The 12,502-nt window shown below is 44.0% G+C and overlaps 1 protein-coding gene across 3 annotated transcripts in view; it reads left to right on the top strand.

Annotated features, from left to right (window-relative positions):
• Positions 1 to 10,443, top strand: part of LOC307074326 (NLR family CARD domain-containing protein 3-like) — a 44,747-nt gene extending 34,304 nt beyond the window's left edge. For 2 of the 3 annotated variants that reach the window (XM_079734420.1, XM_079734421.1), the window contains exons 7-11: positions 5,733 to 5,906; positions 6,866 to 7,039; positions 7,806 to 7,979; positions 8,156 to 8,202; positions 8,954 to 10,443. In XM_079734420.1, coding sequence (XP_079590546.1) covers positions 5,733 to 5,906; positions 6,866 to 7,039; positions 7,806 to 7,979; positions 8,156 to 8,202; positions 8,954 to 9,507 — 1,123 coding nt within the window. In that variant the 3' untranslated portion in view covers positions 9,508 to 10,443. The remainder of the gene's footprint in view (positions 1 to 5,732; positions 5,907 to 6,865; positions 7,040 to 7,805; positions 7,980 to 8,155; positions 8,203 to 8,953) is intronic. The other variant, XM_079734422.1, reaches the window with a different exon arrangement.
• The last annotated feature ends 2,059 nt before the right edge of the window (positions 10,444 to 12,502 follow it).

The following is a 12,502-nucleotide window of genomic DNA, read 5'->3' as shown; positions in this document are numbered from 1 at the left end:
AAAACACCAGACTGCATACTGAAAAACCCACCTACACTAGCGCAACGTGCGCATCTCCAACACATGAAAACTGCACTTTCAGGAAGTATCCTAGTATAAAGAATCATTCAGATCACACATGGTAGGATATGTGGGAAGGTAGTATATAATATAGGTAGTATATAACGGTGCGGCATTATATACTTACAACTTCAAAACATTCAAGCTTAGAGAGACCGGGCCGGTCAGCAAATAATGATTAGTCCTGAAGATAGCAAATCCAAATGACCCGGCAGTTATTCTATGCACCATGGTAAACGCAGCATGACGCACATTAAGTCCCACAACACAAAATGTAACATTGCTTCATATTCAACTTCAACGAAAACAGGGGAAAAAAACACCCCATGGGAATCATGTCAACTTAAAATAATGGCAAACGCCACAGGGGAGACATCCATCGACGTGCATGGAACGTTTGTGCATGAGGCAAAGTCTTGGAAAGTAAAGTGCATGAAAAACAAGAGGTTAAATTCCCACTACCCAGTACAAATGCGTCTTACAACCTTAATGTTCATTCTTTTGAATATAAAAGAGTATGTGTGCTTAGTTAGGAAGAATCTGCTCAGACCGAAGAGTTGGCAAACCGTTCAGCATCAGCCGGAGAATCAAACGACTTTGTTGTGTTGTTGTAGTCGACCTGGAGCTTGGCTGGAAAACACAGAAAACACTTCACGCTGTTAAAGGCCTGTCGCTGTGATAGTGTAGTCTGGGAATATGGAGATCCTCTGACCGTGGTAGTGCAGGGGTGCATGTTGACGACTGAGCCATAGTATGTTGAAAACGTCTCGGTCGTTGTGTACCTTGGCGATGATGACCCGCGGCTGTTCTTTAGGCTGCGGCTTGGGCGGTCAATTTTTACAGGCTTGCTGAAGTTGTCTTGGCCGAGTAGCTCCAGAATCAACTTTGAAACAAAGTCAGTAGGGTTGCCCTTTAATGCCCACGATTCCGACGTTCAGTCGGCGGGAGCGGCCCTCCAGGTCTTTCACTTTAGCTTCAAGGAGACCATTAGCCACCTGTAGCTCGTTGACTGTAGCTTCCAGCATTGTGACGCGGCCATCCGCAGCTGACAGGGCCTCGTCGAAATCCCCGAAGCAAGCCTCATTTTCGTGGTGTTTATTCTGAAGCGAGGATAGGGAGCCTTCAATTAAGTCAAGGCGGCCCTCCAGGGATGTCTTTAAGCCATTCACGAGAGCTGTGACTTTAGCTATTGATTTTCTTCGGCATTATGACACCGAAACACCACCGAGAGGTTGCAGAAAAGCTTATACGGCGTCTGAGCGGAAAAAAATTGCAGTGTTTTATCGATAAAATTAAGAAGATGGCACGCAGCATTCAAAAAACACGTCTACACCATTACTGCGCACGAGCGCCCCACATAAAGTACAGTACAGAACAGTTTAACATCTGAATTGATCCTGAAAGCCTATTTCCTAGAATAATTTATTTGCATTCCGTTTTAGGCCATCTCACTTATGGTCACTTAAATGTTTTTAAGCTCACCATGTCCAGTTTTCAAAATTCAAAACATTTATTCACAAATATGTTCTATTTTTTTTTGCCCAATGTATAGAACTGATTGTTGTGCTTTGTTGTGGATAGGTAGCCTACTGCATGGTTAGTTGTGGTTGTTTGTGGTCTTAGTGAAACAGCCTTGCCTTTGAGTTGGAGAAGTTGGAGTGATTGTGTGATTGTGCGAGAGAGAGCGCACCTGCCGTCTGATGTTTGGCTTGTTGTTGGCTTTGTGTATGTGTTTAATGATGTATCTATCTGATCGTATTAGCTGTAGATGGAGGGTTAAATAGTGTCACAAGATCGGTCATACTGCAGGCTCTCATTTGCAAGTCCACTGATTGTGTGCCCGTGTTCGATAGGCTATATACCTGGCATTTATTCAGTTGATTGTTCTTCCTAGTGCGCAAGAATGGTGCCAATTATTTTCGTGTTTGCATTGTAATGCACAACTTTTCCTCCCCTTGTTATAAAACAACGTGCATCCCAACAGCTTTAGCCAATGCAGGCTCCTATGTCAGTTTTGCTTTACGAGTGTGTTTTAAGTGTGTGCGTGCGTTGTCATGTAGGCTATAGATATAGACTGATTGTCTTGGCTTGCATCCACAAAATATTGTAATGTTATGGCCTAGGCTACTGCATATTGAGAACATTTAGAACGGTGTTGCGCAACAATCGGGGGATGAGGACATCCCCGAATATTGACGGGTATTTCGCACACTGCCATCGCAATATATAGCCTAACATATATAATAACAATGTACTAGACACAAATGTATTTTCCAGTAGCTAGTGGTGGTCATTACATTGTAGTGTATTATACTGCAGAGAAACTATAGTCAACAGTTTTATGTTATGGCGTAACATGGCAGGCACTCACAGCTCTCGACAATGCATTACTTTAGTCTGGCATTTCTCTTCACTGATTGGTTAGAAAGCTTTCAAACTTAGTGGTCAAGCAAAAAAGAGGGAGGGGCTCGTTTTGCATACCTAAAAGCCGCGGCTATTAGGAATGCAAAAGCAGCTAATTATCCGCGGCTAAATGCGTCCAAGCCGTGGCTTAGAGCGTTTAAACGGCATCCGGCCGGTTTAGCCCTTTTACCGCGCCAATCGAGGGCCGGATTGTGGCCATCTTGGCTTTCCATAGTGTATTCCGGGAGCTGAACTGCCGCCGAAGCTGGCAGGTCCAGCTGGGGTTTGCTCGGCGGCAGTCCGGCAGCTCAGCTCCCGGACTGCAATCCCTTTCTCCTCCATGTCGCGGTTCATGGACTTCAGAGAGTCAAGGCCGAAGTTCCTCTCCCCCAATTCTTCTCAACCATGGCCGAGATAACCCCCACTACGAGTCTTTACTTGTTGTGGAAGTACCAGAGACGTCAGAGGCAGTCTTTATGATTTATAATATCATCCGAGGCGCACATAGCTTTTGGCCGTGATATTAGATATAATATTATATAAATACCCATGCATAATATTATTATTATTATATTATATTATATAGATATAGAGCTCCAGGAGTCCGTAAACGTCAACAATCCCTTCTCCTCCATGCTGTGGTTCACTCTGACAGCTCATTGGTCAATGGGCAGCAGTTCATTTGCATTAAAGCTACAGACACCAAAAACAGCGCATTCTGAAGGGACTGAAACAGGGGAATAGCGGTAGGCAAGATTTTTTTTTTCCTAAACAGCTTCAAAAACACGTTTACTTGTTGGGAAAACACCATAATATGTCTCCTTTAATTCTCAGAAGCGGGCAAGCACTCTGAAGCTCCTTTACAGGAAGAATATTCACTTTGCTTTTATACAAGAGTCACATTTTCTCGAAGTTGATGTACATAGATTTAAGAATAAGCACTATCATGTCACACCAAGAAGAGCAAAGGTGTTTTTATGGCTGCAAAACGTAACCTAAATTATACTAATTTGGGTACAGGTGGATCTAACAACAAATGAAAAGCGGAGATAACCTGTATTGTGATTTCTGTCCAGACAATTCCATTGATACTTTTTATCATATTGTTTGGCAGTGTCCAGAGGTCAATAGATTTTGCTATAATGTTTCATCCATCATGTCTAGTATCATCGAAGGAGCCGTCTGTCCCTCACTCACAGTGTTTGCTTTTACTTAATCACACATCGTCTTTAAAGCTAACCATAAATAATAAGCGTCTTCTATTGGCTGGTCTCACAGCTGCTAATAGAATGATAGCCTGTCGTTGGAAACCACCACATGCATTGTCGTGAGTGAATGGCTTTCTTCTTATCGGGATATTGCACGGCTGGAGCTCTGTAATGCACGTTTACATTGTGCCAAAACATCTCATATTGTTTGCTGGGGGGGGGGCTTAAGGGGTTTCAGAGCGCCCTGACAATTAATCCCCCGCCCCCTCCCTTGACCGTTCCATTTGGGAACATGTTTTCTTTCATTTCGCTTGTTTCTTATATTTTTATTAATTTATTAAGGGCGCCACCAGAGGGCACCCCAACACATTTATCACACTAGGCGATTGCCTAGGTCGCCTATGCCGATCGCCGGCCCTGCATGTACATGGTATATTAAGTGTATCATTTGGTTATTTTACACTCTATGTTCTTGCTACTTCTGTGGACATCATCATATGAGGGAGGAAATCAGCATTCATTTGATACTTCTAGGTCTGAAAGATATTTATTTTATGTACACAATGGACTCCTTGGTGACAAGGGGAAAGGATTTGGAGTGGTGTGTGTGTGTTATTTTTTATTGATTTGTTTGTTTGTTGTTTGTTTTGTATCCATACTTTTTTTTTATTGTTCAGCACTTTGATTTCATCATGTCAAGGTTTAGCGGGTGGGGACAGATTGGTTGGAGGGAACGAGGGAATGCGGGGAGGAGAAGGGGAGCAGGCATCAGAACAAGCAATATTTATAATACACAATTTAAACTCTACACAATAATACAATTTGCTCTGTCTATTTCAGTGGCTGCAGTGAGCCCTTGTTGCACTGCACATCCTTTCAAATCTGGGCTTCAAACTTGATACTGCTACTCTTAACTCGTGCTCAATGTCAAGCTGGGACCTGCACTTTGTTTTGAGTGCAGCAACCGTGGAAAAGCCCGTCTCATCCCATTTAGTGACTCGAGGCTTGTTCATCTTTCAATCATGAATAAAGACACTAAGTCCCCCCTGACACCTCACCGACCCCCTCTTTGAGAAGCCCTGCTCTAATCATTTTGCTTTGTTTCTTTTTGGCTGTAAAGATGCTTCCCCTCCAATATGTAAATTGTTGAAATCCATGGTTCATCCATGGTTAACATTTATCCATGTTAACCTGTTTGCATGGTATAATTGTGTCTCTAGAGAAGGCAGAATATGAACATACTACATCAGCCAGCTCGTCCAAGTCATCATCACAGGACTGTTTAAACATGTCCCAGTCCGTGCTCTCATAACATCCCCTTAGACAATCCACGGCTTCTTCTGTCCAGTTCTTTTTTTCCCTCATTTGAGTATTTTCTCTCATGCAGTCTTGTATGTCGGCAATAGATGCACATAATTGTGATCAGCTGAGCCCAGCGGGGGAAGTTGCAGTGATTTGTATGCATCCCATCCCCTGACCCATAACAGAGATCAAGTGTCTGACCCCGCCTGGTTGGACAGGTGATAAATTGCTGAAAGTTTGAGAGTGTATTTTTAAAGGACGCATGGTTAAAATCACCTAAAATGAAGTTGGGAGCATCTGGTGAAATTGACATTTTTTTTGTCATTTTTGCAACACGTAAAAGGGATTGCTGGAGGCAGAGGCAGCATTCGCCTTGGGATGTACATAGACTGCTGTTGGAAAGAGTTGAGGGAACTCGCATGGCAGATGAAAAGGATGCAATGGTACAGATATAAGTTCCACATCCGATGTGCAGATGCGTTCCTTGACAGTCACAATGCTACAATACTGCTTGTTAAAATATAAACATTTTAACAGTATTAACCAAACATAAGTTAAACTAAAAACATTTTTCTAATAAAGATGAAGACAGTAACTTAATCATGTTAAAAGTTACACCGATTATTAAATTAACATTTATGGATTTAATGTTCAATTAATAAAAAATGTTTTGTTACATTTTTCAACACATCCTTCATACATTAAAAATAAAAGATGTAGGTCATTTTATTCACATTTCCTAACATGTTGTGTTTATAGGCTGAATGGCTGTCAGCTGTCAAAGAGATGGTTTGAAGCTCTGGCCTCAGTTCTCAGCTCCAACTCCTCTAGTCTGAGAGAGCTGGACCTGAGCACCAATGATCTGCAGGATTCAGGAGTGAAGCTGCTCTCTGATGGACTGGGGAGTCCACACTGTACACTGGAAACTCTCAGGTCAGTTTCACTCAATGGTCAAACAGTTACACCCCAAGTTCTACATCAGAGGAAGTTAACAGGTCTAAGTAAGTAAAATATGTCCTCTCAGGGCTCAAGACACATTTTGTAACGGTGCACCCAACTTTCTCATCTGGTGGCACCCTAACAAATGTGGTCGCACCCCTTTGATAGACGTGAAAATGTCCTTGGTAACCTACCATCCATCTGTGTCCATTCATGTAACAGATTCACTGACTTTAAATCAGTTAATGTTGTGATTGCATAGGGGGTCTGTTTCTGTTTTACCGCCAGCGCCTCGACATCTCTTTCCTCACCAACCAACTCTTCATCCTCCTCCTCCTCAATCAAATACCTACTAATAATAACCGGCTGCTGATTGGATAATATACTCCAATTAGGATTTATCTTCTTCTCTGGGTCATCCAGAATAGTGCATTTCTTTACAGGCTCTTGAATAGCGCTAGTGCTGCAGTGACTTTTCAATTAAACTTTTCACAAATTACAAACCAGTGTTTTAGTTTTCTGATCTGGTCTTCATGGGAACTTAAGTGGGTCATGTTTCCCAATAGAGCGATCACACTGGCACTGCAAAACAGCCGCGCTTCAACTCAATCTCAATCTCACTCTTAATTGTGTTGCCATGACAGTAAAAGGTGTATGTTGGACTCAGTCTGTTAATGATTGTATAATATGTATGTTTTATTTCATTCCTATTCTACCCATAATCATGTAGTCAGTAAGGTGGACTTTAGAGTTGTTTAATAAAGTTTAATAACATTTTCATCTTAGAACTTAGGGACATTTTCAGGAGCTTTGTTGAATATTTATTAAGCAGTCATATTTTGTCATATAAGATCTACTGTACTGACATTTAGTTTAACTATAAAACATGTCTAATAACAAATTTCAAATAAAGCATTAATCACAGTTCCTAACATGTCGTGTTTATTGTGCAGGCTGAATAGCTGTCAGCTGTCAGAGACATGCTGTGAAGCTCTGGCCTCAGTTCTCAGCTCCAACTCCTCTAGTCTGAGAGAGCTGGACCTGAGTACCAATGATCTGCAGGATTCAGGAGTGAAGCTGCTCTCTGCTGGACTGGGGAGTCCACACTGTACACTGGAAACTCTCAGGTCAGTTTTACCCTACAGTTACGGTATTTTTTCATGACACATGGGGGCGTCACGAGCACTAAACTAATAATCTGCGCCACGAAGCTGTCTTCTATCATCTATCATATCACTTTGTGGGAAATTGTCACATTGGTGCTCCCTGCAGCTGCAGTGCAGGCGCCCCTGCTCGCTGAAAAGATGCTGTCACAGAAGATGTGTGAGAAGGGGCACGGGGAACAGTTCACCTCTGGGTCTCCCAAATAGAACGGACAAGGGGGACAACGGGGATCCACTGTTAGCGCGGAATGAAATCCTTGTTGAAGCCTGCAGGGTTATGTGATCAACATACGGAGGAACGTATGTTCCTGCCCAACATGACATGTCAAACTCAACTGGAATCGCCACGATCATCAATTTGATTTCAACAGACCAAAAATAGTCGGACAGCCTACAGAAACTAGAGATAGTTAACGTGACAGTCACATTATTGAAAAGAGACGTGGAGCAATGATTTACTGAGGAACTGTTTTTTTGGGAGCATGCTTTTGCAAGTAGGTTCCGCCCCACCTGCCCACAGACGGACGGACGCCTGGTATAGAGCAGCACTATAATGGATTAGTGGGCTAAAGTCAGGCACATCTCGACTTTCTTGCAATTGAGAATTGTTACGATAAAACATAGCTGTTTGTGTCCCTCTCCCCCCCAAAAAAAGAAAGTGTGTGTGTGTGTGTGTGTGTGTGTGTGTGTGTGTGTGTGTGTGTGTGTGTGTGTGTGTGTGTGTGTGCAGGTTGTCTGGCTGCCTGGTCACACAGGAAGGCTGTGCTTCTCTGGCCTCAGCTCTGAGCTCCAACCCCTCCCATCTGAGAGAGCTGGACCTGAGCTACAATCACCCAGGAGACTCTGGAGCTGCGCTGCTCTCTGCTGGACTGGAGGATCCACGCTGGAGACTGGACACTCTCAGGTATGGAGAGGACAGCTCACCACTCAGGGACAAAGTCTCCTACAAGGATTCGAGACACTGCTAGATGAAGTGGTTTGAAAAGGCAGCTGTAACACATGTTGTGTAGAACGTGATAAGACAGCAGATGATGAAGGTGAATGTTTCAACATGCTGCTCTCACTTGGATTCCCCCCCAGTGTGGAGCACGGTGGAGTGTGGAGGCTGAAACCAGCTCCACAGAGATGTAAGTGTTTGATTCATCACAACACACACTCACTATTGAGATGGAAAGTCCATCCACACAGCAGGAGGCGACGTCCGCTCATTCACATGCAGACTTGTGTATACGTATGTATAGCTATGTTTCCCTGTGTTTATGTATGGCTACTATGTTTTTGTCGGTGTGTGTACGTATGTGTACATGTCTATGTATGTATAATGTAGTATGTATTAACCAGGTCTATGATACCAACAGTTAGTTTCCAGCCTGTATGTGAGCTCAGCTGGTTCAGTCTGTGGTTTACACAGGTGGATTACAATGGATGTGTATTGGAACCTTTCAAAGTCAAATATCTTGAAAAGTATGTAGACTATAACTAAAGATATTCCAGAGGAGCAATGAGCTCACCATGCTGAACGTTTTGATGTATGAAGTGTCAATATTGCGAGAGTAAATTCAGTTTATACATTTTTCTAGGCTTCAATGTTTGAATGGGACAGCCACTCACACACACATGGGATTTACATTTAAGTTTAACTTAAATGATCTTATAAACAATGTTCAGTATTTCTGAAGCTATAGTACACTAGTCCACTATAGTAGCTCTGATATGATTTAGTCTTTCTATGTTAATGTTTGTAGAGTAGATGAACGTGAAACAGGAAGAAGATGAAGAATGCAGGAGAACAATACTAGTGATGATGATGATGTTGATGATGATGATGGTGATGATGAAGAACGGTTCAGCAGCTCATCATGTCTGGTTCTCCCTCAGATGCCTGTGAACTCACACTGGACCCCAACACGGTCCACAGACTCCTCTCTCTGTCTGAGGACAACAGAAAGGTGACGCTGGTTGGAGAGGACCAGTCGTATCCGGATCACCCAGAGAGATTTGACTCCCAGTCCCAGGTGTTGGGTAGAGAGGCTCTGCCTGGCCGCTGTTACTGGGAGGTAGAGTGGGAAGGAGGTGTTCATATAGGAGTGACACACAGAGGAATCACAAGGAGAAGAAGGGATGATGACAGCAGGCTTGGAATGAACAACAAGTCCTGGAGTCTTATTTGTCTTGATGTTCATTACTCTGCCTGGTACAACGGTAGTCAAACAGCCATACCTCTCCGCCCCGCTGGCTCCACCAGAGTAGGAGTGTATCTGGACCGGCCTGCTGGCTCTCTGTCCTTCTACAGAGTGTCCCCAGGTGGAGGAGGGTCCTCAGACACACTGACACACCTCCACACCTTCTGGTCCACCTTCGCCCAGGAGGACCTCCTCCCTGGGTTTGGGTTATATCTGGATGATTCCTCAGTGTATCTGTGTCGGTTGTAAACACACACACACACACACACACCCACCCACACGATGAGTGCGTGACGGGGGCTGGAGGGGGTTAGGGGTAATACACTGCTCCCCAGTTGTCCCAGGTCTTACAGTTTTTCACGATTGTAAACGCACAAAAAATGAAACCATGCACACAATTCTGAAAACTTGAAGCTCATGTGTCAACAACAAGACTCCAGACTGCTAAACTCTAAGCACAATTCCATTGTTTTCACGCAGACCGAAATTCTAAATCTCTTATTTCAAAACTCGAAGCACAGATCATTTAGCACACGCCTGGTAATCACCGGCCTTCAAAACGCCACGCCCAATTACCAATTGGTCTCGCTCACTTCTCCCCTGTTCAAACTCAACTGGCAAAACACTTCAATCATGTGTGAGAGCATAAAAGAGGCCTCAGGTGAGCTCTGCTGTGTTGGAGATGAGCTGCTCTGGCCTGATCAGGATGGAGGTGGGATACAGACTGATTTACATGTGTGGGATGGCTCAGCGGGTTGGGTGGCTCTATGTTTTCTTAGATAGTCCAAATGGCTCTGCCGTTTGTCCTTTCCGTTATTATGCTCTATGTGGTCATCGAGTTATCTCCATGTCTGTTTCACCGAATCACCGTCCCCCCTTCCTCTGGGCCCTTTAATGTTGTGAGACTAACAGAACCACTTTTCTGCTGGGGACAGAGAGAGCTGTCAGAGAAAGGTGGAGCTTCACCGCCCAGCAGAGGGAGGTGTCTGGACAGTCCATTTCCTTTATTTTATAAAGAAAAAATCAGTTTTAGTTTAATCATGAGTAACCTAATGAGTTTTTTTCTTTTTTAAGTAGCTTACACCTGGTTTACTTGTGTATGATGAGCAAACTTTTATGTTTACTATTGCATTTTATGCTTTAGTTAGTTGATTTTGGTAATTGTTAATTGTTGACCAGTAGATACACTGAATTCTCATTTAAAGGGTGATGGGAGGGAGGGAGGGAGGGAGAGGGAGGAATGTAGAGTGTTGGTGTTATTTAGTGTATCTCTGTGTTCACATCTCTCAGTCTAGGAACAGGCCAGTGCCTCTCCTACTGATACGAGGTGTTGGTTCCAACATTCCTCCATTTGTGATGTCCCAACAAGGACGGACCCACCCGGTCGTCTGCGACAGAGCCAGGGCCATATACCTTATCAAGGGAGACACTGCGTCTGTTATTTTGTTATTCACGCTTTCTTTCCTATAATACTCGCCCCAAACCTTTGGTTCGGAGAGCAGAGGGATCGACAGCCGAGGAGCACGTCGGGAGACTGAGGCTATCCCGCCTAAGTCTGTACCTGTGCTGTATTACATCCTCCAATAAACCATCTATTCGACCCTCTGATCCATCCTGTCAAGTTGCTTTGATTTCCACTTCAAGCATCACTACTACGACGGAGAAATACACAACGCAGAGTCTTTAAGAACGGTTTAGAGATAAGCTGAAATCTAACAATAGGTTCTATAACCCAGTAGGACAGCTGGACCAGAGGTTCTATAACCCAGTGGGACAGCTGGACCAGAGGTTCTATAACCCAGTGGGACAGCTGGACCAGAGGTTCTATAACCCAGTAGGACTGCTGGACCAGAGGTTCTGCTGTAACCCAGTAGGACTGCTGGACCAGAGGTTTTATAACCCAGTAGGACTGCTGGACCAGAGGTTCTGCTGTAACCCAGTAGGACTGCTGGACCAGAGGTTCTATAACCCAGTAGGACTGCTGGACCAGAGGTTCTGTAACCCAGTAGGACTGCTGGACCAGAGGTTCTATAACCCAGTAGGACTGCTGGACCAGATGTTCTGCTGTAACCCAATAGGACTGCTGGGCCAGAGGTTCTATAACCCAGTAGGACTGCTGGACCAGAGGTTCTATAACCCAGTAGGACTGCTGGACCAGAGGTTCTGTAACCCAGTAGGACTGCTGGACCAGAGGTTCTGTAACCCAGTAGGACTGCTGGACCAGAGGTTCTGTAACCCAGTAGGACTGCTGGACCAGAGGTAGGTCAGATGATTATATTGGATATAAAAAATAATTGATTCAAAAAGTAATACATGCACACAAGGACGTAGGAACCGGGGGGGACGTGTCCCCTCCAATATTGGAGACAGGCGCATTTGTCCCACCTAAAGATTATACCGGGTGGAGAAAAATATTTTATTTTATTTTGAAAGCGCAACACCGCGTCTTGTCACCGCTTCTTATTCTTAAAAAAACTGGATGATTGAGCGTGCAATTAAAGAATTGATTTGATATTTATCAGTTCATTACTGCCATTCAAAATGTGTTTTCCTATACATTTACAAATGTATCTTTTTAGTAGAATAAAATATATTTGTGAATTTTTTCAGTGTAGTTAATTTATGACATATTTCTGTATTTCAAACCATTAACGGATCTGTCAGGTTTCCGATATGTGTCCCCCCCAATGTTAAACTCATTCCTACGCCCCTGCATGCACAGTATGTATGCTAAATAAATAACAATTAACAAATGGCTGCACCATTTCACACATTCCAGACCAGACCCCCAGACCAGACCCCCTCCTCAGACCAGACCCCCCAGACCAGACCCCCTCCTGAGACCAGACCCTCACAGCTTGTTCCCCACAGAAGGAAAACCAACGTGAGATCTCTTCTGCTTCCTCCTACTCTCTCGCTGTCTCACTCTCTCACTGTCTCTCTGTCTCTTTCTGCGTCACTGTGTCTCTCTCTCAATTTAAATTCCATTTGTATAGCCCTTAATATCTCTCTCTCTCTCTCTCTCTCTCTAGTACTTCCCCTTCCAACAGTTTGGCGTGTGTGTGTGTGTGTGTGTGTGTGTGTGTGTGTGTGTGTGTATGTGAGACAAAGAAGAGGACCAGTCGTGTCCGGATCACCCAGAGAGATTTGACGTCTGGCCCAAGGTGTTGTGTAGAGAGGGTCTGACTGGCCGCTGCTACTGGGAGGTAGAGAGGGAAGGACGTGTTTATATAGGAGTGACATT

The sequence above is a fragment of the Pollachius pollachius genome (assembly GCF_949987615.1).
Source record: "Pollachius pollachius genome assembly, chromosome: 4".
Taxonomy (NCBI): Eukaryota; Metazoa; Chordata; class Actinopteri; order Gadiformes; family Gadidae; genus Pollachius; species Pollachius pollachius.
This window is presented reverse-complemented; position numbering and strand designations above follow the sequence as displayed.